The following is a 25,425-nucleotide window of genomic DNA, read 5'->3' on the forward strand; positions in this document are numbered from 1 at the left end:
GTTACATCCGACACAGACGCCCGTCGAGACAGCACTTGTACTGTGGGTAAGCGTTGTTGCGACCTGGCGGAGAGTTGTTGGAGCGACTCTTTCCAATATGCGTATAAGATGCTGTTAGGAAAGCTCACTCAGAAAACATAGCAAGACTATAAAAATAAAATGAGAAAGCTTAGGTCTGCCAAAAACAGCAGCCCTGTGACCATGGTCCAGCTCCTGCCGCACCAAAAAAAAACTGATTTGCCTGAGTCAGTGGGCGGGGATATATGGACAGGACCGTTGCATCATGGAAGGACTGAAAGCTTGTGATCGTTTGGTGCCAATCCGCTATCGCTCCATCATATCCCATTGTTATCCTGTGGACCCTGCCGGAGAAACAGACTTGTTCATACTTTACCATCACAGTGGACCTGGAGGGAGAATATAATAGTGCGCGAGGCATCGTGCTGGAAGCATGGCAAGAGCAGCGAGGGGACGAAGTACACTTAGACGGTGTCCATGTTGACATTGACACACAACACCCCCAAGAAAAACTCATGTCGGTATTCTGTCAGCATTTTGAACATGTTGGCATAATTAATGTCGGTATGTTGACCATGTCGGTATTTTGACTGTCGGTCAATGTCTGTCAGGATTATGACCATCGGTAAATCATACTGAACCTATATAAACAGTTTAGAGAGCAGCTGAATGAGTGATGATCTAACCACAAGGTCTCCAGGTGCAAAGTCTCATCTGCTATCATAGCTTGCGTCGTTCAAGCAAGCATCTGTGTTGTTTGCTATTCATGTGAGGAGGAACATCACATCGCTGTCTGTAGGAAATAGACACTGTAATAGACGCCCCAACTACTACTCTATAAATCCGCTCTCTGTGTCTCTTCCAATGGGCTCATAGCATTGATCTGCGTTACTCCTGATTGGCTCAGCATCTGATGTAATATACATGCCTTACCTCTCTCAGCCCATCCTTGGATCACCCGCAGTCTCTCCTCCACCACTTTAACCCCTTACAGTTACTCATCCAATTGACTTCACACATGCAGAAAGCTCATGTCTATTCATTTTCAACACTCTCCAGGCCTTACATGACAGTCTCACAGTAGGGATGGACATTGACGGTTTATCACCATCAATGTTTATATTACACAAATGCTACTGTTTTCAAGATTCAATGGCAGCTTTCCGATATCAGCCGGCAATAAATGCTGTGTAAGAGATAGTCGTCCCATGTTAAAACACAGCTGGAACGGTTGTAGGTTGCAAAAGTTTTTTTGAACCGTCGTAACCTTTGTTTTTTTCCCCAAAATCTTTTGATGCAATGTATAGTTACCATGGCATAATTTGATGGCGGATTCTGGTGTCCCTCCCCATCTCACATCTGATGATCAAATAGCCTTAGCCAAGTATTCACGACAATCATGGTCTCGTGGATACTAGGCGGTATTCAATTGTAGCCGGAAACTGCCGTCTTGTTGGAAAGACGGTAGTTTCCGACTTTTTTAGGTCGGAAACTGTTCCGACCTATTCAATCCCCCTGCCCTTTTTCCTTCAAGTCGGCAATTCCGAAAAACACATGGATCTGCGGATTAGCCGTGGATCCACGTGTTTTGTCGAATTCCGCGGCCAAATCAGACAGGTTTTAGCCCCATTTCCGACAATGTCAATCCGACATTGAATACTGCACTGTCGGATCCTTTTCGTCAGAAAGGATCCGACAAGCATTGAATACACCCCTAGGTATACCTTTAAATTAGCAAAGTCATTGGTGAAAGTTCTGTACTTCTTGTGCATTCCTAAAATATATTACCACACCTACTGGAAGGACATGGACACTCATATCAGGCCTTTTTGCCTACACACCTCTTACATTTAAATCTGTTCTCAACCCTACTTCTGACTTTAAATGAAGATTGAAATGATAATATGTATAGTTTGGAGCAGAGAAGGGAAAGGGGGGACATGATAGAAACTTTCAAATATATCAAGGGTTTTAACAAAGTCCAGGAGGGAAACATTCTCCAAATGAAGAGAAGCAATAGGACACGAGGACATGCACTGAGACTGGAGGGGGGGAGGTTCAGGGGAAATTTGCGGAAAAATTATTTCACAGAAAGGGTAGTGGACAAGTGGAATAGCCTCCCATCAGAGGTGGTAGAGGCTAAGACAGTAGAGCAATTTAAACATGCATGGGATAGACATAAGGATATCCTTACAAAGAAATAAGGATCAAATAAGGTTAGAGATAAAAATAATATAAAAAAAAAAAAAAAGGGGCAGACTAGATGGGCCAAGTGGTTCTTATCTGCCGACAAATTCTATGTTTCTAATTTATGAAATGGTTTCTTCTTCTCCGAGCAATACTGTCTTATGGATCTGCACCGCATCCCAACGCACCAATGTTCTTACCTGTAATCAACTTCAGTGAACAAACAACTTTCTCAGTAGTCATTTTTTTTCTCAGCTTATCAATTTGAAGATAAAAAAACAAAACACAACACAACACACAGATCTTTGCAGTTTTTAATAAATAAAATATGTAAACTTTTTATTTATTTAACAAGATATTCACATTTCCAGGTAGAGAAAAAGCATAATACCAGCTTAAAAAAGTGTAACAAAACAGTCACAGGGTGTGGCTGTCGGAAGCGCAGCAGAGAGATTTTACGAATGTACTCCATTCTGTGACTGATGTAGCGTCAGCAATGGGATGTGGCTCATAGGGTCGACAGTAATTAAATCGATCACTATTGGTCAACAGGGACTAGGTCGACATGGAAAAAGGTCGACATAAGTTTAATATTTTTTTTTGGTGTTTTCTTCATAAAGTGACCGGGAACCCCAATTAGTGCACCGTTTCCCCTTGCATGGTGAGCAAATTCGGGCAAGGTGCCTTGCTCCGCTACCACAGGTTACTATTCCCAATCGTAGTCCACGTGCATTGTAAAGTATGAAAGTTCGAAAGATGAAGAAAAAAAAAAAATGTGATAAGCTCATGTCAACCTTTTCGAGTGTGAATCTTTTCCATGTCGACCTAGTAACCATGTTAAAATATTGACCATGTCAACTTAATGCATGTCGACCAATAGTGGTCAACTTGATGAGTGTCGACCTAAAGACCGGATACCCAGCATTGTACAATCATATAATTGGTAACAGTCAATGACTTCCATGAATATGGGACAATGTCAGAAAAAATAGGATTTTGGTTACCTACCGGTAAATCCTTTTCTCATAATTCGTAGAGGATGCTGGGGTCCACATTAGTACCATGGGGTATAGACGGGTCCACCAAGAGACATTGGCACTTTAAGAGTTTGAGAGTGTGGCTGGCTCCTCCCTCTATGCCTCTCCTACCAGACTCAGTCTAGAAACTGTGCCCGAGGAGAGGACATATTTCGAGAGAAGGTCTTAACACAGATAGTGGTGAGATACATACCAGCTCACACATACAAGGCACGTCAAGACAACTAGCTTGAACTAATCCAGCAACCGCTGAAACATTACTTACCAAGTAACACTGCAGTACTCAACTAAAACAAAGTTGTACTGAACCAAATAACATATGCAGGAAAACAAAGCGCTGGGCGGGCACCCAGCATCCTCTACGGACTACGAGAAAAGGATTTACCGGTAGGTAACCAAAATCCTATTTTCTCTTACGTCCTAGAGGATGCTGAGGTCCACATTAGTACCATGGGGATGTACCAAAGCACGGAGGCTCCTGCAGAATTGATTGACTGAACTTCAGATCATCAGAGGCCAAAGTATCAAACTTGTAGAACTTAGCAAACGTGTTTGACCCAGACCAATTTGCAGCTCGGCAAAGTTGTAATGCCGAGACACCCCGAGCAGCCGCCCAGGAAGACCCCACCTTACGAGTAGAGTGGGCCTTGACAGATTTTGGACACGGCAATCCTGCCGTAGAATAAGCATACTGGATAGTAAACCTGATCCAGCGTGATATCGTCTGCTTAGAAGCAGGACACCCAATTTTCTTGGTATCATATAGGACAAACAGAGAGTCCGACTTCCTGTGACGAGAAGTTCTCTTCACATAAATCTTCAGAGCCCTTACGACATCCAAGGATTTTGAAGTAATAGAGGAGTCAGTAGCCACTGGCACCACAATAGTTTGGTTGATATGAAATGCCGACACAACCTTCGGAAGAAACTGCTGGCGTGTCCAGAGCTCAGCTCTATCTTCGTGGAAGATCAAGTAAGGGCTTTTACAGAATAAAGCCCACAGCTAAGACTACTGCCTAGCAGAAGCTAAGGCCAACAAAGTGACCACCTTCCAAGTAAGAAATTTGAGCTCCACCTCCTGTAGATGCTCAAACCAATACGACTGGAGGAACTGCAACACCATGTTAAGGTCCCAAGGCACCGTAGGCGGTACAAAGGGAAGTTGAATGTGCAGAACACCCTTCAAAAAGGTCTGAACCTCAGGGAGGGCAGCCAATTGTTTCTGAAAGAAAATGGATAGGGCAGAAATCTGGACCTTCACAGATCCCAATCACAGGCCCATATCCACTCCTGCCTGCAGGAAGAGGAGGAAACGTCCCAGTTGAAACTCCACCGTAGAAAACTACTTGGACTTAAACCAAGAGACATATTTATTCCAAATACGATGGTAATGTTTAGACGTTACCCCTTTCCTAGCCTCTATGAGGGTAGGAATAACCTTCTTTGGAATGCCTTTCCGAGCCAGAATCAGGCGCTCAACTTCCATGCCGTCAAACGTAGCCGCGGTAAGTCTTGATAGGCGAACGGCCCCTGCTGTAGCAGGTCCTCCAGAAGAGGAAGAGGCCTCGGATCTTCTTGCAGTAGATTCAGAAGGTCCGCGTACCAAGCCCTTCTTGGCCACTCTGGGGCAATGAGGATCGTTTGAACCCTTGTTCTCCTTATGAGTTTTAGGATTCTTGGAATGAGAGAGAGTGGAGGAAACACGTACACTGACTGGAACACCCACGGAGACACCAGGGTGTCCACAGCCACTGCCTGCGTGTCCCTCAACCTGGAACAATACCACTGAAGCTTCTTGTTGAGACGAGAGGCCATCATGTCTATTTGGGGTAAGCCCCAAAGATCCGTTATGTGCGTGAACACGTCCGGATGGAGTCCCCACTCTCCTGGATGTAGATTGTGTCTTCTGAGGAAGTCTGCTTCCCAGTTGTATACTCCCGGAATGAAGATGGCTGACAGCGCCAGTGCGTGCTGTTCTGTCCAGAGGAGTATTCTTGTCACCTCTAACATCGCCGCTCTGCTCTTCTTTCTGCCCTGTCTGTTTATGTAAGCCACTGTTGTTACGTTGTCCGACTTTACTTGAATGGCCCGATTCCTTAGAAGAGGGGCCGCCTGAAGAAGACCGTTGAAGACGGCTCTTAGTTCCAGAATGTTGATGGGCAGGCCTGCTTCCAGGCTTGTCCACCTTCCCTGGAAGGTTACACCTCGAGTGACTGCTCCCCAGCCCCTGAGGCTCGCATCCGTTGTTAGCGGGACCCAGTCCTGAATTCCGAACCGGCGGCCTTCCAGGAGGTGAGGCAGTTGAAGCCACCAGAGGAGAGAAATCCTTCACTTTGGTGACAGACGAATTCTCTGGTGCATGTGGAGGTGAGATCCCGACCACTTGTCCAGGAGATCCAGTTGGAAGGTCAGAGCATGGAATCTCCCATACTGGAGAGCCTCGTAAGAGGCCACCATCTTTTCCAATAGGCGGATGCATTGATGAACCAACACCCGGGGTGGTTTCAGGACATCCCGGACCATGGCTTGTATCACCAATGCCTTGTCCTGTGGAAGAAACACCCGCTGCACTTCCGTATCTAGGATCATTCCCAGAAATGACAATCTCTGGGTAGGTTCCAAATGTGACTTTGGAAAGTTCAGAATCCAAACGTGACTCTGGAGCAGTCGCGTTGAGAGAACAATGGACTGTAGTAGTGTCTCCTTGGACGACGCCTTTATCAGGAGACCATCCAGATATGGAATGATGTTCACACCCTGTTTGCGGAGCAGTATCATCATTTCCGCCATCACCTTGGTAAATACCCTCGGTGCTGTGGAGAGTCCGAATGGCAGGGCCTGGAACTGATAATGACAGTCCAGCAAAGCGAAACTGAGATAATCCTTATGCGGCAGCCAGATCGGAATGTGAAGGTACGAATCCTTGATGTCCAGTGACACTAGGAATTCCCCCTCTTCCAGACCTGATATCACCGCCCTGAGAGACTCCATCTTGAACTTGAATTCCTTTAGGAAGGTGTTAATGATTTTAGGTTCAGAATGGGCCTGACCGAACCATCCGGTTTCGGTACCACGAAAAGATTTGAATAGTAACCTTTGGTCAGCATGTGAGGTGGCACTGGCACAATGACCTGTGCCTCCACCAGCTTTTGGACAGCGTCTTGAAGAATAGTGCTGTCCTCCAACAGAGTTGGTAAGCCTGACTTGAAAAAGCGGCGCGGAGGGAGACTTTGAAATTCCAGCCTGTATCCCTGGGACACTATCTATTACCCAGGGATCCAGGCCGGACGATACCCAGACCTGACTGAAATCCAAGCCGGATGATACCCAGACCTGACTGAGATGTCTGAGTCTCGCTCCCACTAGCCCCACCACCGGGCCGTGCAGTCCACCATCATGCGGAGGACTGTGGGGTACCTGACGCCGGCTTTTGTTCCTGGGAACCTGCAGCGGCAGGTTTCTTGGACTTAACCTGACCTCCCCTAAAGAAGGTATTGGAAGTCCTGGCCTTTCTAGGCTTGTTAGGCCGAAAGGACTGCAGTGCAGCTGAGGAGAATGATTTCTTTGGAGCAGGAGCTGCAGAGGGAAGAAACGGAGATTTACCCGCCGTAGCGGTGGAGATCCACGCATCTAGAGCTTCCCCAAAGAGAGCCTGACCTGTATAGGGTAGCGACTCCACACTTCTTCTGGATTCCGCGTTGGCCGACCACTGGCGCAGCCAAAGTCCCCGACGAGCTGAAACAGACATGGAAGAAATTCCTGCAGCCATGGAACCCAGATTTTACCATGAAACCCGCAGAATCATGTATGTTGCGTAAATATAATGCAACGTCATCCCTATCCATCGTATCCAAATCCTCAAGCAAGGTAGCCGACCACTTCACGATTGCGTTTGCAATCCATGCACTAGCAATAGTGGGACGTAATATGGCCCCAGAAGCAGTATACATTGATTTAAGCGTGTTATCAATCTTTCTATCTGCTGGCTCCTTTAAGGCGGTAGATCCCAGAACAGGCAAAACCACCTTTTTTGAGAGTCTGGACACAGATGCGTCAACAATCGGAGGGTTTTCCCATTTTTTCCTGTCCTCTTCAGGGAAAGGAAAAGCTACCAGAATCCTTTTTGGGATCAGAAATTTCTTTTCAGGGTTTACCCAGGCTTTTTCAAAATTAGTGTTCAACTCCCGTGACGCAGGGAAGGTTGGCGAGGCTTTTTATTTTCTGTGAAAAAAGCCTCATCAACCTGTTCAGGTGTGGTATCAGTAACATTTAACACATCCCTGATAGCCTCTATCAACAATTGCACCCCCTTGCAAGAGATGCAGACCCCCTTAACACATCCCCATCACCATCTGTAGTGTCAGTATCAGGAACCGTGTCGTCTTGTAGTGTCAGTATCGGTATCAGTGTCGACTTGTGTTACCTGCACAAGCGCACATTTGTGGGGGTATATAGCGGGGGTGTCCCGAGGTACCAGACAAGGGCCATACAGCCATAGAGGTCTGCAAAACCTGGGTTGCAGATTAGTTACTAGCAACCCTGTCAGAAATCTGAGAAATCCAAGACTTGATAGAGCAAAATCACTCTTGTTCCCTTGTTGGAATCTGTGCTAAACCAGTGCTATCCTGATTACATGGAATGGGATCATCCTGGGAGGATAAATCCTCTGCAGCATATGACACTGTGTCCCTGGACATTGCTACAGGTGACCACCAAACACTCCACACACACCCACACAGAGGTGGGGGCAGACAGAGTTTCCCCCCAAGAATGGCAAGAGAGAGAGACAGAGATTGGAGCCAACCCACACCAGCGCTTTTTAGCAAGGAGAAAACCCCTTATCAGCGCTGACTTGTGCTCCTTAATAGGACACACAGTCAAATAACAGCCTCCCCTCCCTTCTACAACCCCTTGGTACCGTATACAGTAAGCTGGAGTTGCTGTGGAGGGACCAGTATCTTCCTTTCAGCTTTGCATGCAGGAAAATGGCGCTGGAACGCTGCAGGGTCCGCTCTGAGAAGCTCCGCCCCCTTAATGGAGCTGTCTTCCCGCTCTTCAGAAGTTTACACTGGCCTGAGGAGTTTTGCTGGCTGAGATCCCTGGACCCCGACAGGCTTGCTGACCAGTGTGGGGGGTAAGCGCTGGCCCATGGCGCCCCTCACAGCGCCGCACTATGTGCCTCTGGTACCATCCAGGAGTGCGGTTATTTCCCCATTGCCGCCATCTTCACACCGCCCCCCCGCTTGCTAGGGGGGTCGGTGACTAACCCACCACTCACTTCAGCTCTGTAAGGGGTCGGCAGCATGCTGCTGGGACGAGCGGTTCCCCTGTGGCGGAGACCGATCAGACCCCTCTGGAGCTCAGTGTCCAGTCAGCGGAGTCAGTGGCTCAGACCCCGCAGGGCGGACACTGCTCCCTCATTAGTCCCTCGCTGCAGGCAGGCTGTTGCCAACAGCCTTCTGTAAAAAAATAAACTCTAAATTAAAACTTTTCCAGGAAAGCTCAGGAGAGCTCCCCTAGCTGTGACCGGCTCCTCCAGGCACATTTTCTAAACTGAATCTGGTAGGAGGGGCATAGAGGGAGGAGCCAGCCCACACTCTCAAACTCTTAAAGTGCCAATGGCTCCTGGTGGACCCGTCTATACCCCATGGTACTAATGTGGACCCCAGCATCCTCTGGGACATAAGAGAAATGTATTTGTCTTCTGTGAGTATTTCGCCATTCAGGAAAAATAAAATACAAAACATTCCTTGATTTTAAAGGCACGGACCCTAAAATACTCTAATATAGTATGCAAAAACTGTAGTTTTATGTGATTCCTAGGCAAATGCTATCAGCAATTTAGAGGATTACAACGATCTCCCCTTTGATTTTTCTATGCCCTACTTTCTGAACTCTAACTAGGCCACAGCCCTCTTCCAGAACTTACACACATCAAACATAAGAAGCAGGGATCTTATGAAAAGAAATAAAAAATAATTCTCTAAACTTAACTCAGGTTTTTTTTTTTTGCAACCTCCAGAGAGACTTTGAAAAGGAGCAAATAAGGAACACTAAAATCACGTTTAAAAATTGCTAGTTAAAGGGGAAAAAAAAGTGGTATGGCTTCTTTTAATAAGAATAAACGGAATATGGAGGGAAAAAAAAAACAATGGTTCTGAGCATGCTTACAGTAACACTATTGCAGAAGCAAAAATAGTGTAGCAAAAATAGTGCAACTCTTCTATGCAATTAACCGCATAAATATGTGAAATGATGGGAAAGAAAATAGAGTAAGGACGACTTTATATCAAAAATAACTGAAGTAAAATGGCAGAAAAAGTAGCGCACAGGTGTATCCTTAGCCCATAGATCCCTGCAGAATACTCTGGGAGTGATGGGGTAAGAACAGGGGAAGGTGCACAATGCCATTACAAGACAATAATAAATAAAACCTACAGGTGCCAGCAGTGGCCAAAACATTGGCAGCAAAACAGTGTATGTGCAGATGGTCTTACACCTTCATACAGAAACAATTTCCATGGAAACCCGGGTCTGCAGATTGGAATAACGCGTGTTATGATGACGGAACATCGCAGCTCGTGGAACGAACCAGCAATCCCAGGTCTAACAAGGCACAGCATTTGCTTAGTATCCCCAACACAATCATGTGTCACTGAATGCCAGTCTCATGTGCTTTACTCCGAGGAGGGAGCTGATCCAGTATATTTATCAGCAGGTTCAGTCTCTCGGACAGTGTGGCGAAACTGTTGGTGGAAGCCCGTAAGAGATTGGAATAAACTTGCTTGTAGGTTTTCAGAATGGTCTCCTCCTCTGGGGAATTACTGGGGACACAAAGCACAGCTGATTGGACAGTAACTACAGCATGATCACAGTCGTCTTATGCATAATACACACATCATCTACAGCGTAACAAGTGTAAAATACAGCTGTGTATCCTTACACCGGCGGAATCTTATTTTTTTTCTTTGAAACGAGCGGAGAAGCTCCGAGATGACCGAAAAACCCTAATCTCTGTAATGTTCTGCACTTTCTAGTTGCACTGTGACTGCAACACTAATTTCTACGCACAACAATTAAAAGATTAAAACACATTTTCTTTAATGTAATAAAGACAAAATACTGTACACCTAACATCAATTCAAGATACACAGTAAAGGAAGGTAAAGCAAACAGTAGTTTATTAAGGGGGAGGTCAGAGCAAACCCAAGCTGCAAGGTCACTGACCTAAAGCACCAACCTGGTGCGCACATTACAGTGTGTACGTCGTTTCTAAAGCCACTGCAGACAATCTATTGGTGCAAGGGGCTTATAACTCCAGACACTTGAAATGCAGTAAAACAAGATCAGTTACAGCACAAGATTCTGTTCTAAAATCGAGTCCTCTTGTTTAGTATATATTATGAAGTTATACAGTGGCGTACGCTGGAGTGATAGAAAACAGCACACAAGCCTCTGATGCACAACAGAACTTTGTATACAGATTCAGAGGCTCCGTTGCAAACAGATATACAAGTGTCACATATTACATTAATACACACAGTCTCCTGGCGCGTACTATTCACCCCACGCTGCGACTAAGATGCATTGTCAGCAAAAAAGATGCACGATGCTAGCAGAGTCTCATAGGATCCGGTAAGCAGAGAGGCTGCTCGCTGTGACTGCAGGAATATGTATGAGGACACATCTGTAGTCAGTTATACAGTAATACAGACCCCGCTCCTAGCCACAGTAGGTATAAAGGGTCCTGCAACACAGGTAAGTGTGTGTCTGTGTGTGTGTGGGGGGGGGACGGGGGGGACTGAAGGATCACAGGAAAGGGAATATTTTTATTTTATGTTTAAGTCTTAGGAATTGTACACAAAATAGGGTTCTCTGTTTGGTTGGATTAAGCCTTTAATGAGCAGAAGTTAAAAAAGTAAAACCCAACAGAAAACCTGATTAATCAGAAACACAATTAGAATTTCTCTGTAATAGTAACTTTTTCCCGTTTTTACCAGGAATAAATTGCTTGAAAGTATAAAATATGGAACCTTTTCAGGGCTTCTCAGAATCACAGGTCCTAACCTTGTGAACTGCAGGGGGGGCAGATATAACATGTGCAGAGAGAGTTAGATTTGGGTGGGGTGTGTTAAAACTGAAATCTAAATTGTGGTGTAAAAATAAAGCAGCCAGTATTTACCCTGCACAGAAACAATATAACCCACCCAAACCTAACTCTCTCTGTACATGTTATATCTGCCCACACCTGCAGTGCACATGGTTTTGCCCAAGTGCTAACAAATTTGCTGCTGCGATCAACTCTGAATTACCCCCTGAATTTCCTAAAGGGTAAGAAATGGTGCAATAACCACAAATCACTGACTGCGCCCTACCCATGGTCTGATGTCAGCTCCCGTGTCACTAGCTGGGAGAGATCCCCAGGGAGATTATCAGTAACACATGGGCTGTTATGTTACAGGACTGGCAGCAATTCCCCAGCTGATCTCCTGGTGTATTCCTCCATAACAAACTACCAGCTACTTGCAATTTATGATGGAGTCCTGAACATAAAAACTAATTTATCTCTGCAGATTAGTGATCTTGGCAGCAAATACAGTGTATATAAAAGAGATAAAGATGTGCAGGTTTCTTTATATTACACAGGATAAACCTTTAAGCTGATGAAATATCAAGACACTGGAGAGCAAAAACAATTACCAGTTTTGGACAATTACACTAAACAACCATCTATTTAGAATGTAGTGTTTGGGTATGACATGTTTCTACTGCCATCTTGTGGTGCGTACATGTCAAGCACCCTGCCTGGTGTTTCATAGGCACTGCTTACTGTGTGCTTACAAGGTTTTATATCTTGCTCTCTGCGTGTGCACACATTATATGCTGGAAGTATTATGTTGCGGTCACATTTCTTCCCATATTCATCTGTAAATGTATTCTCTAGAGAACATTCAGACAAATAACTGAAGGAAAATGTATAGACTTTGGTTTTAAAGTAAATATCTTCACTGTTCTCTGTGTGTGTGTGTGTATTATATATCTATCTCTCTATAGAATTTAACAGCAGGTAAGAATCATATGGCTAATCATGTCTACCCTTTAACGTCAGGGGTTAGAGTATTAGGGTTATAGTTTAGGGGTTTGGATGAGGGTTAGTTTAGGGGAATGAGGATAGGGTATTAGGGTTGGTATTTATATAGCCCTGTGTTAATACGAGTGATGTTTCCCTTAGCAAACATAAGGGGAGATGTATCAAAATGTGGAGGGAAACAAAGCACCAACCAACCATATCCCAACTGTCACATCTCAAACCCAGGGGGAGATGTACTAAGTAGTGAAAAGTGTGGAGAAGGGAGACAGTGGAGAAGTTGCCCATGGCAACCAATCAGTTGCTCTGTATAATTTTATAGTATGCAAATTATAAATATTACTTCAATGCTGATTGGTTACCATGGGCAACTTCTTCACTGGGTCACTTCTCCGCTCTTTTCACTGCTTAGTACATCTCCCCCTATGTCTAATATGGTAGCCAGCAGCTGACTGGCCGGGAACCCCACCCCTCACCCTCTCAAAACATTGATAAATATAGCCCACATTCCCTCATTATAAGTAATGTCTGGAATGATGCCCTGTGGACCTGCATTATTATAACACGGTGCGTGCCAAGTTTAGGTGATACACACAAAATGTCAGAAAAGTGACATTAAACACTATTTAATGTCACTTTTGTCACCATGCCTTGTCTGAGAAGGGGAGAAGTCCCTGAAACATCACCTTAATAAAGCACACCCTGTGGGGTCTATTTGCATTGTAACTGATGTTTACAAGTTTCTAAGTGCCGCCCAGCATATGGATCTATGTGTATTTGGGGGCTGCCCCCCACAGGAGGGCACCGCAGCCAGTAGTTCAACAGACCGGAGTGCCGCGGCAAATTGGCTAAATAGCATGGTGATAAAGTACCAACCAATCAGCTCCTAACTGTTATTTTTCAAACACAGCGTGTGACATGATAGTTAGAAGCTGATTGGTTGGTACTTTATCACCATACTATTTATCACTGTCCAAGGCTTGATAAATCTGGGCCATAGTGTGACATTAGCTACAGGTGTCCCTGCTGGTCTTAATGTAGATAATAATATTAGGTTATGAAGCCATTGTAGCCAGGAGGAAGGAGACCATCAGTTAGACCACCAGACCGGGGGAATGGCTCGTGTGAGGGTGGAGGGAAGAGACCAAAATCCAGCCTATGTAAATCTCATAGCCGGTCCCAAGCCCGGATAAATTCGGAGGGGTGGTTTCCATGGCAAAGAAACCGTAATGCCCAGCTACGTAACCAATGTCAGGAAAACGGTCAAAAACTACAGCAAAACTAGCGCATACGGCAGAACCGATGTATCAGAGGCAGCTGGACCCTTGGTGAAAAATGGACTACAGTACCAGCCTCAAAAGAAAAACAAATATATAAATGTGTATAACATTCCACCCACAGGAAGGGATATAATGCAAAGATGGCAAATACTATAGATGTGATAGGATATGAAAAACTCTGAATGTGCTTAGGACTATGGACAAAGCACTTAATGCAATAGGTCTAATATGTAGGGAGAGCAGTGGACAAGATGTTTTCGAGAAAACATAGATAGAGATTTTGTAGATCATCAGTACCATAAAACAGGGCGCTTGGACCACATCAAACAATCAGAAAATAACTTTTGACCTGTTCAGTGCAAGAGACAAGGATAGCTAGGGTGTGTTGGCTGCTGTGGCCCTGTCTAAAATATGCATTTAAATGCACATGTATCAGCAATCCAAGCTTCTAAAACGGTAACAGTCATATGAAGCAGAACACAAAGCAGTGATGAAAGGATCTTGGATGGGGGGAGGCTGAGCAGGCAATCACGGATCCATATTGACAAGTAGATCATATATCAAATGTGTGTGCATCAGATATCACCAGAAAGTAACTCTAGTCACACAGCCAAATGGGGCAGATGTATTAACCTGGAGAAGGCATAAGGAAGTGATAAACCAGTGATAAGTGCAAGGTGATAAACGCACTGGCCAATCAGGTCCACTAATAAGATTTCAAACCTACCAGTAAATCTTTTTCTCGTATTCCGTAGAGGATGCTGGGGACTCCGTAAGGACCATGGGGATAGACGGGCTCCGCAGGAGACATGGGCACTTTAAGAAAGTCTTTAGAACTGGGTGTGCACTGGCTCCTCCCTCTATGCCCCTCCTCCAGACCTCAGTTAGAGAAACTGTGCCCAGAGGAGATGGACAGTACGAGGAAAGGATTTTTGTTAATCCAAGGGCAAGATTCATACCAGCCACACCAATCACACCATATAACTTGCTTATCTAATAAACCGTTAACAGTATGAAAAAACAACGAAGCATCAGTCCAAAACTGATGAAACTCTAACATAACCCTTATGAAAACAAAACTATATACAAGTCTTGCAGAATGTTGTCCGCACTTGGGACGGGCGTCCAGCATCCTCTACGGACTAAGAGAAAAAGATTTACAGGTAGGTTTAAAATCTTATTTTCTCTAACGTCCTAGAGGATGCTGGGGACTCCGTAAGGACCATGGGGATTATACCAAAGCTCCCAAACGGGCGGGAGAGTGCGGATGACTCTGCAGCACCGAATGAGCAAACATCAGGTCCTCCTCAGCCAGGGTATCAAACTTATAGAACTTTGCAAAGGTGTTTGAACACGACCAAGTAGCAGCTCGGCATAGTTGTAGTGCCGAGACCCCTCGGGCAGCCGCCCAAGATGAGCCCACCTTCCTGGTGGAATGGGCCCTAACCGATTTAGGTAACAGCAATCCAGCCGCAGAATGAGCCTGCTGAATCGTGTTACAGATCCAGCGAGCAATAGTCTGCTTAGACGCAGGAGCACCAAGCTTGTTGGCAGCATAAAGGATAAACAGAGCCTCTGTTTTCCTAACTCGAGGCGTTCTGGCCACGTAATTCTTCAAAGCCCTGACTACATCCAGTGACTCGGAATCCTCCAAGTCTCGTGTAGCCACAGGTACCACAATGGGTTGGTTCATATGAAAAGATGACACCACCTTAGGCAAGAACTGCGAACGGGTCCGCAATTCTGCTCTATCCATATGGAACACCAGATAGGGGCTTTTATGAGACAAAGCCACTAATTCCGACACTCACCTAGCCGAAGCCAAGGCCAATAACATGACCACTTTCCAAGTGAGATATTTTAATTCCACCGTTAAGGTCCCAAGGCGCCACCGGAGATATAAAGGGAGGCTTAATATGTAGGACTCCCTTCACAAACGTCTGCACTTCTGGAAGAGAAGCCAGTTCTTTTTGGAAGAAAATAGATAAGGCCGAAATCTGAACCTTAATGGAGCCTAATTTTAGGCCCAAATTCACCCCAGTCTGTAGGAAGTGAAGGAGACGGCCCAGATGGAATTCCTCCGTAGGAGCATTCCTGGCCTCACACCAAGAAACATATTTTCGCCATATCCGGTGATAATGTTTAGCTGTCACGTCCTTCCTGGCCTTTATCAGCGTAGGAATGACCTCTTCTGGAATGCCCTTTTCCGCTAGGATAGTGCGTTCAACCACCATGCCGTCAAACGCAGACGCGGTAAGTCTTGGAACAGACAGGGCCCCTGTAGCAACAGGTCCTCCCTGAGAGAAAGAGGCCACGGATCTTCCGTGAGCAATTCCAGTAGATCCGGATACCAGGTCCTTTGTGGCCAATCCGGAGCAATGAGAATTGTTCTCACTCCTCTTTTTCTTATTATTCTCAACACCTTGGGTATGAGAGGAAGAGGAGAAAACACATAGACCGACTGGAACACCCACGGAGTTATTAGGGCATCTACAGCCACCGCCTGAGGGTCTTTTGACTTGGCGCAATACCTTTGTAGCTTTTTGTTGAGGCGGGACGCCATCATGTCTATATGGGGCAGTCCCCACCGAGTTGCAATTTGTGCGAAGACTACCTGATGAAGTCCCCACTCTCCCAGATGTAGGTCGTGTCTGCTGAGGAAGTCTGCTTCCCAGTTGTCTACTCCCGGAATGAACACCGCTGACAGTGCGCTTACATGATTTTCTGCCCAGCGAAGAATCCTGGTGGCTTCCGCCATCGCCCCTCTGCTCCTTGTGCCGCCTTGGCAGTTTATATGAGCCACTACGGTGATGTTGTCTGACTGGATCAGCAGTGGTTGGTTGTGCAGTAAGGTCTCCGCTTGACGTAGGGCGTTGTATATGGCCCTTAGTTCCAGGATGTTGATGTGAAGACAAGTTTCCTGACTGATCACAGACATTGAAAATCTCTTCTCTGCGTGATCGCTCCCCAACCTCGGAGGCTCGCGTCCGTGGTCACCAGGATCCAGTCCTGAATGCCGAACCTGCGACCCTCTAGAAGGTGAGCACTCTGTAGCCACCATAGGAGCGACACCCGGGCTCTGGGAGACAGGGTGATTAACTGATAGATTTGTAGATGTGACCCGGACCACTTGTCTAGTAGGTCCCATTGGAAAATTCTCACATGGAACCTGCCGAAGGGAATGGCTTCGTATGATGCCACCATCTTTCCCAGGACTCGAGTGCAGTGATGCACTGATACTTGTTTTGGCTTTAATAGGTTCTTGACGAGAGTCATGAGTTCCTGAGCTTTTTCTATTGGAAGAAAAACCCTTTTCTGGTCTGTATCCAGAATCATGCCCAAGAAGGGCAGACGAGTCGTAGGAGTCAACTGTGACTTTGGAATATTGAGAATCCAGCCGTGTTGCCGTAACACCTTTAGTGAGAGTGACACGCTGTTCAGCAACTGCTCCCTCGATCTCGCTTTTATGAGGAGATCGTCCAAGTACGGGATAATTGTGACCCCCTGCTTTCGCAGGAGTACCATCATCTCCGCCATTACCTTGGTGAAAATCCTCGGGGCCGTGGAAAGCCCAAACGGCAACATCTGAAAATAAGAATTTACTTACCGATAATTCTATTTCTCATAGTCCGTAGTGGATGCTGGGACTCCGTCAGGACCATGGGGAATAGCGGGCTCCGCAGGAGACCGGGCACATCTAAATAAAGCTTTTAGGATCACATGGTGCGTACTGGCTCCTCCCCCTATGACCCTCCTCCAAGCCTCAGTTAGGTACTGTGCCCGGACGAGCGTACACAATAAGGAAGGATCTTGAATCCCGGGTAAGACTCATACCAGCCACACCAATCACACCGTACAACCTGTGATCTGAACCCAGTTAACAGTATGATAACAAAAAACGAAGTAGCCTCTGAAAAGATGGCTCACAACAATAGTAATAACCCGATCTTTGTAACAATAACTATGTACAAGTATTGCAGACAATCCGCACTTGGGATGGGCGCCCAGCATCCACTACGGACTATGAGAAATAGAATTATCGGTAAGTAAATTCTTATTTTCTCTAACGTCCTAGTGGATGCTGGGACTCCGTCAGGACCATGGGGATTATACCAAAGCTCCCAAACGGGCGGGAGAGTGCGGATGACTCTGCAGCACCGAATGAGAGAACTCCAGGTCCTCCTTAGCCAGAGTATCAAATTTGTAAAATTTTACAAACGTGTTCTCCCCTGACCACGTAGCTGCTCGGCAAAGTTGTAATGCCGAGACCCCTCGGGCAGCCGCCCAAGATGAGCCCACTTTCCTTGTGGAGTGGGCCTTTACAGATTTAGGCTGTGGCAGGCCTGCCACAGAATGTGCAAGTTGGATTGTGCTACAGATCCAACGTGCAATCGTCTGTTTAGACGCAGGAGCACCCATCTTGTTGGGTGCATACAATATAAACAACGAGTCAGATTTTCTGACTCCAGCTGTCCTTGAAATATATATTTTTAATGCTCTGACAACGTCCAGTAACTTGGAGTCCTCCAAGTCGCTAGTAGCCGCAGGCACCACAATAGGCTGGTTCAAGTGAAAAGCCGAAACCACCTTAGGGAGAAAATGAGGACGTGTCCGCAGTTCTGCCCTGTCCGAATGGAAAATCAGATATGGGCTTTTGTATGATAAAGCCGCCAACTCTGAAACTCTCCTGGCTGAAGCCAGGGCCAATAGCATGGTTACCTTCCATGTAAGGTATTTTAAATCTACCGATTTTAGAGGCTCAAACCAATGAGATTTGAGAAAATTCAAAACTACGTTCAAATCCCACGGTGCCACTGGAGGCACTATTGGGGGTTGTATATGTAGTACACCTTTGACAAAAGTTTGTACTTCAGGCACTGATGCCAATTCCTTCTGGAAGAAGATTGATAAGGCCGAAATTTGAACTTTAATGGACCCCAATTTTAGGCCCATAGACAATCCTGCTTGCAGGAAATGTAAGAATCGACCCAATTGAAATTCTTCCGTTGGAGCCTTCTTGGCCTCACACCACGCAACATATTTTCGCCAAATGCGGTGATAATGTTGTACAGTCACTTCCTTTCTAGCCTTAATCAAGGTAGGAATAACTTCCTCTGGAATGCCCTTTTCTTTTAGAATCCGGCGTTCAACCGCCATGCCGTCAAACGCAGACGCGGTAAGTCTTGGAACATACAAGGTCCCTGCTGAAGCAGATCCCTTCTTAGAGGTAGAGGCCATGGATCCTCCGTGAGCATCTCTTGAAGTTCCGGATACCAAGTTCTTCTTGGCCAGTCCGGAGCCACCAGTATTGTTCTTACTCCTCTTTTCCGTATAATTCTCAGTACCTTTGGTATGAGAGGCAGAGGAGGGAACACATACACTGACTGGTACACCCACGGTGTTACCAGAGCGTCCACAGCTATTGCCTGAGGGTCTCTTGACCTGGCGCAATATCTGTCCAATTTTTTGTTGAGGCGAGACGCCATCATGTCCACCTTTGGTCTTTCCCAACGGTTCACAATCATGTGGAAGACTTCTGGATGAAGTCCCCACTCTCCCGGGTGAAGGTCGTGTCTGCTGAGGAAGTCTGCTTCCCAGTTGTCCACTCCCGGGATGAACACTGCTGACAGTGCTATGACATGATTCTCCGCCCAGCGCAGAATCCTTGCAGCTTCTGTCATTGCTCTTCTGCTTCTCGTGCCGCCTTGTCGGTTTACGTGGGCGACTGCCGTGATGTTGTCCGACTGGATCAACACCGGCTGACCCTGAAGCAGCGATTTTGCCAGGCTTAGAGCATTGTAGATCGCTCTTAGCTCCAGTATATTTATGTGAAGGGACGTCTCCAGGTTTGACCACACGCCCTGGAAGTTTCTTCCCTGTGTGACTGCTCCCCAGCCTCGTAGGCTGGCATCCGTAGTCACCAGGACCCAGTCCTGTATGCCGAATCTGCGGCCCTCTAACAGATGGGCACTCTGCAACCACCACAGGAGAGACAACCTTGTTCTTGGTGACAGTGTTATCCGCTGATGCATGTGCAGATGCGATCCGGACCATTTGTCCAGCAGATCCCACTGAAATGTCCGTGCATGGAATCTGCCGAATGGAATCGCTTCGTAAGAAGCCACCATCTTTCCCAGGACTCTTGTGCATTGATGTACTGACACAGTTCCTGGTTTTAGGAGGTTCCTGACAAGTTCGGATAACTCCCTTGCTTTCTCCTCCGGGAGAAACACCTTTTTCTGAACCGTGTCCAGAATCATTCCCAGGAACAGCAGACGAGTTGTCGAAGTCAATTGAGATTTTGGAAGATTCAGAATCCACCCGTGTTGCTGAAGCACTACCTGGGTTAGTGCTACACCGACTTCCAGCTGTTCTCTGGACTTTGCCCTTATCAGGAGATCGTCCAAGTAAGGGATAATTAATACGCCTTTTCTTCGTAGAAGAACCATCATTTCGGTCATTACCTTGGTAAAGACCCGAGGGGCCGTGGACAAACCAAACGGCAGCGTTTGAAACTGATAATGACAGTCTTGTATCACGAACCTGAGATACCCTTGGTGTGAGGGGTAAATTGGGACATGCAGATAAGCATCTTTTATGTCCAGGGACACCATGAAGTCCCCTTCTTCCAGATTCGCTATCACTGCTCTGAGTGACTCCATCTTGAACTTGAATTTCTGTATGTACAGGTTCAAGGATTTCAGGTTTAGAATAGGTCTTACCGAACCGTCCGGCTTCGGTACCACAAATAGTGTGGAATAATACCCCTTTCCCTGTTGTAGGAGGGGTACCTTGACTATCACCTGCTGAGAATACAGCTTGTGAATGGCTTCCAAAACCGACGTCCTTTCTGAGGGAGACGTTGGTAAAGCAGACTTTAGGAACCGGCGAGGGGGAGACCTTTCGAACTCCAACATGTAACCCTGAGATATTATCTGCAGGATCCACGGGTCCACTTGTGAGCGAGCCCACTGATTGCTGAAAATCTTGAGTCGACCCCCCACCGCTCCTGAGTCCGCTTGTAAAGCCCCAGCGTCATGCTGATGGCTTTGTAGAACCCGGGGCGGGCTTCTGGTCCTGGGCAGGGGCTGCTTGCTGCCCTCTCTTACCCTTTCCTCTGCCTCGCGGCAGATAAGACTGTCCTTTTGGTCGCTTGTTTTTATAGGAGCGAAAGGACTGCGGCGGAAAAGACGGTGTCTTTTTCTGTTGGGAGGGGGTCTGAGGTAAAAAAGTGGATTTGCCGGCAGTTGCCGTGGCCACCAGGTCCGAAAGACCGACCCCAAATAATTCCTCTCCTTTATATGGCAATACTTCCATATGCCTTTTGGAATCCGCATCACCTGACCACTGTCGCGTCCATAAACTTCTTCTGGCAGATATGGACATCGCGCTTACTCTTGATGCTAGAGTACAAATATCCCTCTGAGCATCTCGCATATAAAGAAAAGCATCCTTTAATTGCTCTAGAGTCAATAAAATACTGTCCCTATCCAGGGTATCAATATTTTCAGTCAGAGAATCCAACCACACTACCCCAGCACTGCACATCCAGGCTGAGGCTACTGCCGGTCGCAGTATAACACCAGTATGTGTGTATATACTCTTCAGTGTAGTTTCCAGCCTCCTATCTGCTGGATCCTTGAGGGCGGCCGTATCAGGAGACGGCAACGCCACTTGCTTTGATAAACGTGTGAGCGCCTTATCCACCCTAGGGGGTGTTTCCCAGCGCGCCCTAACCTATGGTGGGAAAGGGTATAATGCCAATAACTTCTTGGAAATTAGCAGTTTTCTATCTGGGTTAACCCACGCTTCGTCACACACGTCATTCAATTCCTCTGATTCTGGAAAAGCTACAGGTAGTTTTTTCACCCCCCACATAATACCCCTTTTTGAGGTACCAGCAGTATCAGAGATCTGCAAAGCCTCCTTCATTGCCGTGATCATATAACGTGTGGCCCTATTGGAAAATACGTTTGTTTCTTCACCGTCGACACTAGATTCATCTGTGTCGGTACCCGTGTCGACTGACTGAGGTAAGGGACGTTTTACAGCCCCTGACGGTGTCTGAGACGCCTGAGCCGGTACTAACTGGTTTTCCGGCCGTCTCATTTCGTCAACTGACTTTTGTAATGTGCTAACATTATCACGTAATTCCATAACTAAAGCCATCCATTCCGGTGTCGACTCCCTAGGGGGTGACATCACCATTACCGGCAATTGCTCTGCCTGCACACCAACATCGTCCTCATACATGTCGACACACACGTACCGACACACAGCAGCCACACAGGGAATGCTCTAATCGAAGACAGGACCCTCTTAGCCCTTTGGGGAGACAGAGGGAGAGTTTGCCAGCACACACCAAAAGCGCTATAAATGTATATAAACAACCATAGAAGGTGTTGTTTTTGATATAAGCGCTTTTAATATATCAATATCGCCAAATTATGCCCCCCTTCTCTTTGTTACCCTGTTTCTGTAGTGCAGTGCAGGGGAGAGTCCTGGGAGCCTTCCTCACCAGCGGAGCTGAGCAGGAAAATGGCGCTGAGTGCTGAGGAGAATAAGCTCCGCCCCTTTTCCGGCGGGCTTTTCTCCCGGGTTTTAAGAAAACTGGCCTGGGTTAAATACATACATATAGCCTTAATGGCTATATGTGATGTATTTATTTTGCCACTAAAGGTATTTAATATTGCTGCCCAGGGCGCCCCCAGCAGCGCCCTGCACCCTCCGTGACTGAATCAGTGAGACGTGTAGCAACAATGGCGCACAGCTGCAGTGCTGTGCGCTACCTTCATGAAGACTGAGGAGTCTTCTGCCGCCTGCTTTCCGGACCTCCGTCTTCAGCGTCTGTAAGGGGGATCGGCGGCGCGGCTCCGGGACGAACCCCAGGAGGACCTGTGTTCCGACTCCCTCTGGAGCTAAGTGTCCAGTAGCCTAAGACTCCAATCCATCCTGCACGCAGGTGAGTTGGAAATCTCTCCCCTAAGTCCCTCGATGCAGTGATCCTGTTGCCAGCAGGATTCACTGAGATTTAAACCTAAAAAAACTTTTTCTAAGCAGCTCTTTAGGAGAGCCACCTAGATTGCACCCTTCTCGGACGGGCACAAAAACCTAACTGAGGCTTGGAGGAGGGTCATAGGGGGAGGAGCCAGTACGCACCATGTGATCCTAAAAGCTTTATTTAGATGTGCCCTGTCTCCTGCGGAGCCCGCTATTCCCCATGGTCCTGACGGAGTCCCAGCATCCACTAGGACGTTAGAGAAATTGGTAATGACAATCCTGTACCGCAAATCTCAGGTACGCCTGGTGAGGTGGATAGATGGGAACATGAAGGTATGCATATACCATAAAATCCCCCCCTTCCAGGCTGGCGATGACCGCTCTGAGCGACTCCATCTTGAATTTAAACCGTTTTAAGTATAGGTTCAGGGTTTTAAATTTAAAATGGGTCTGACCAAACCGTCCGGTTTCGGGACCACAAACAGGGTTGAGTAATATCCCTTCCCTCGTTGGAGTAGGGGAACCTTGACCACCACCTGTTGAAGGCACAACTTGTGAATTGCATTTAAGACTATCTCCCTTTCTGGGGGAGAAGTTGGTAGAGCAGATTTGAAAAACTGGCGAGGAGGCACCTCTTCAAATTCCAGCTTGTATCCCTGAGCAACAACTTCCACTGCCCAGGGATCCACCTGTGAGTGAACCCAGATGTGGCTGAAAATTCGAAGACGTGCCCCCACTGGGGTGGACTCCCTCAGGGGAGCCCCAGCGTCATGCGGTGGATTTTGCAGAGGCCGGGGAGGACTTCTGTTCCTGGGAACTAGCTGTGTTGTGCAGATTTTTTCCTCTGCCCTTACCTCTGGCAAGAAAGGACAATCCTCGTACTCTTTTGCTTTTATTGGAACGAAAGGACTGCATTTGTAAATGTGGCGCTTTCTTGGGCTGTGAGGGAACATAAGGCAAAAAATTCGATTTACCTGCCGTGGCCGTGGAGACCAGGTCCGAGAGACCTTCCCTAAACAATTCCTCACCTTTGTAAGGTAACACCTCCATATGCCTCTTTGAGTCGGCATCACCTGTCCACTGGTTGGTCCATAGGACTCGTCTAGCAGAAATAGACATAGCGTTTATTCTGGTACCCAGTAGACTAATGTCTCTTTGAGCATCCCTCATATATAAGACAGCATCTTTTATATGCCCTAGGGTCAATAAAATGGAATCCTTATCTAGGGTCTCAATTTCCGCTGATAAGGAATCTGTCCATGCTGCTACAGCGCTACAAACCCAGGCCGACGCAATTGCCGGTCTGAGTAATGTACCAGAATGTGTGTAAATGGACTTCAAGTTAATCCACATGCTTGCGGTCAGCAGGATCCTTGAGGGTAGCCGTATCCTGGGATGGCAACGCTATCTTTTTTGATAAGCGTGTCAAAGCTTTGTCTACCCTAGGGGAGGATTACCACCGTTATCCTGTCCGTTGGCGGGAAAGGATACGCCATAAGAATCCTTTTGGGAATCTGCGTTTTTTTGTCTGGAGATTCCCAAGCTTTTTCACATATTTCGTTCAACTCATGTGAGGGGGGAAATGTTACCTCAGGTTTCTTTCCCTTATACATGTGTACCCTCGTGTCAGGGACCGGGGGTTCCTCTGTGATATGCAAAACATCTTTTATTGCAATAATCATATATCGAATACATTTAGCCACTTTTGGCTGTAACTTTGCATCATCGTAGTCGACACTGGAGTCAGAATCCGTGTCGGTATCTGTGTCTCCTAATTGGGATAGTGGGCGCTTCTGAGACCCCGAAGGTCCCGGCGACATAGGGACAGACATGGGTTAACTCCCTGGCTGTTCTTTAGCTTCAGCTTTGTCTAATCTTTTGTGCAATAAGTTCACACTAGCACTTAAAACATTCCACATATCCAAACAGTCAGGTGTCGGCACTGCCGACAGAGACCTCACATTCATACGCTCCCCCTCCTCCCTAGGTGAGCCTTCTATCTCAGACATGTCGACACACGCGTACCGACACACCACACACACAGGGAACCTCTTATCTGAAGATAGTTTCCCCACCAGGCCCTTTGGAGAGACAGAGAGAGAGTATGCCAGCACACACCCCAGCGGTATATGACCCTGGAAAAAACAAGAAATGTTAATCCAGTAGCGCTGTTATATATATATATATATATATATATATATATATATATATATATATATATATATGCCAATTTGTGCCCCCCCCCCCCTCTTAAAACACCTTTATCACCGTGTGTAAGCAGGGGAGAGTCCGGGGAGCTTCCCCTCAGCGCTGTGCTGTAGAGAAAAATGGCGCTGGTGAGTGCTGAGGGAGAAGCCCCGCCCCCTCGGCGGCGGGCTTCTGTCCCACTCAAAATTACTGAAAACTGGCGGGGCCTCTGTTATACACATGTACAGTGCCCACCTGTACATGTATATACTTATTTTTGCCAAATGAAAGGTCCTATTGCTGCCCAGGGCGCCCCCCCTGCGCCCTGCACCTTTACAGTGACTGTGGTATGTGAGGTGAATGGGAGCAATGGCGCACAGCTTTACTGCTGTGCGTTACCTCAGTGAAGATCATAAAGTCTTCTGCCGCCTTTGAAGTCTTCTTTTCTTCTTATACTCACCCGGCTTCTATCTTCCGGCTCTGCGAGGAGGACAGCGGCGCGGCTCGGGACCAACTCCAGGGTGAGACCTGTGTTCTGACTCCCTCTGGAGCTAATGATGTCCAGTAGCCTAAGAAGTAGAGCCTTGAAACTCACAGAAGTAGGTCTGTTTCTCTCTCCTCAGTCCCT

General features: G+C 46.8%; 1 protein-coding gene across 1 annotated transcript in view; it reads right to left on the minus strand.

Annotated features, from left to right (window-relative positions):
• Positions 1-2,505: 2,505 nt before the first annotated feature.
• EDRF1 (erythroid differentiation regulatory factor 1) overlaps positions 2,506-25,425 on the minus strand; it is a 266,931-nt gene continuing 244,011 nt past the window's right edge. The window contains exon 24 of the mRNA XM_063962243.1: positions 2,506-10,066. Within this exon, the coding sequence (XP_063818313.1) occupies positions 9,895-10,066 (172 nt within the window). The 3' untranslated portion in view covers positions 2,506-9,894. The remainder of the gene's footprint in view (positions 10,067-25,425) is intronic.

Source organism: Pseudophryne corroboree, chromosome 3 (genome assembly GCF_028390025.1).
Source record: "Pseudophryne corroboree isolate aPseCor3 chromosome 3, aPseCor3.hap2, whole genome shotgun sequence".
Classification (NCBI taxonomy): domain Eukaryota; kingdom Metazoa; phylum Chordata; class Amphibia; order Anura; family Myobatrachidae; genus Pseudophryne; species Pseudophryne corroboree.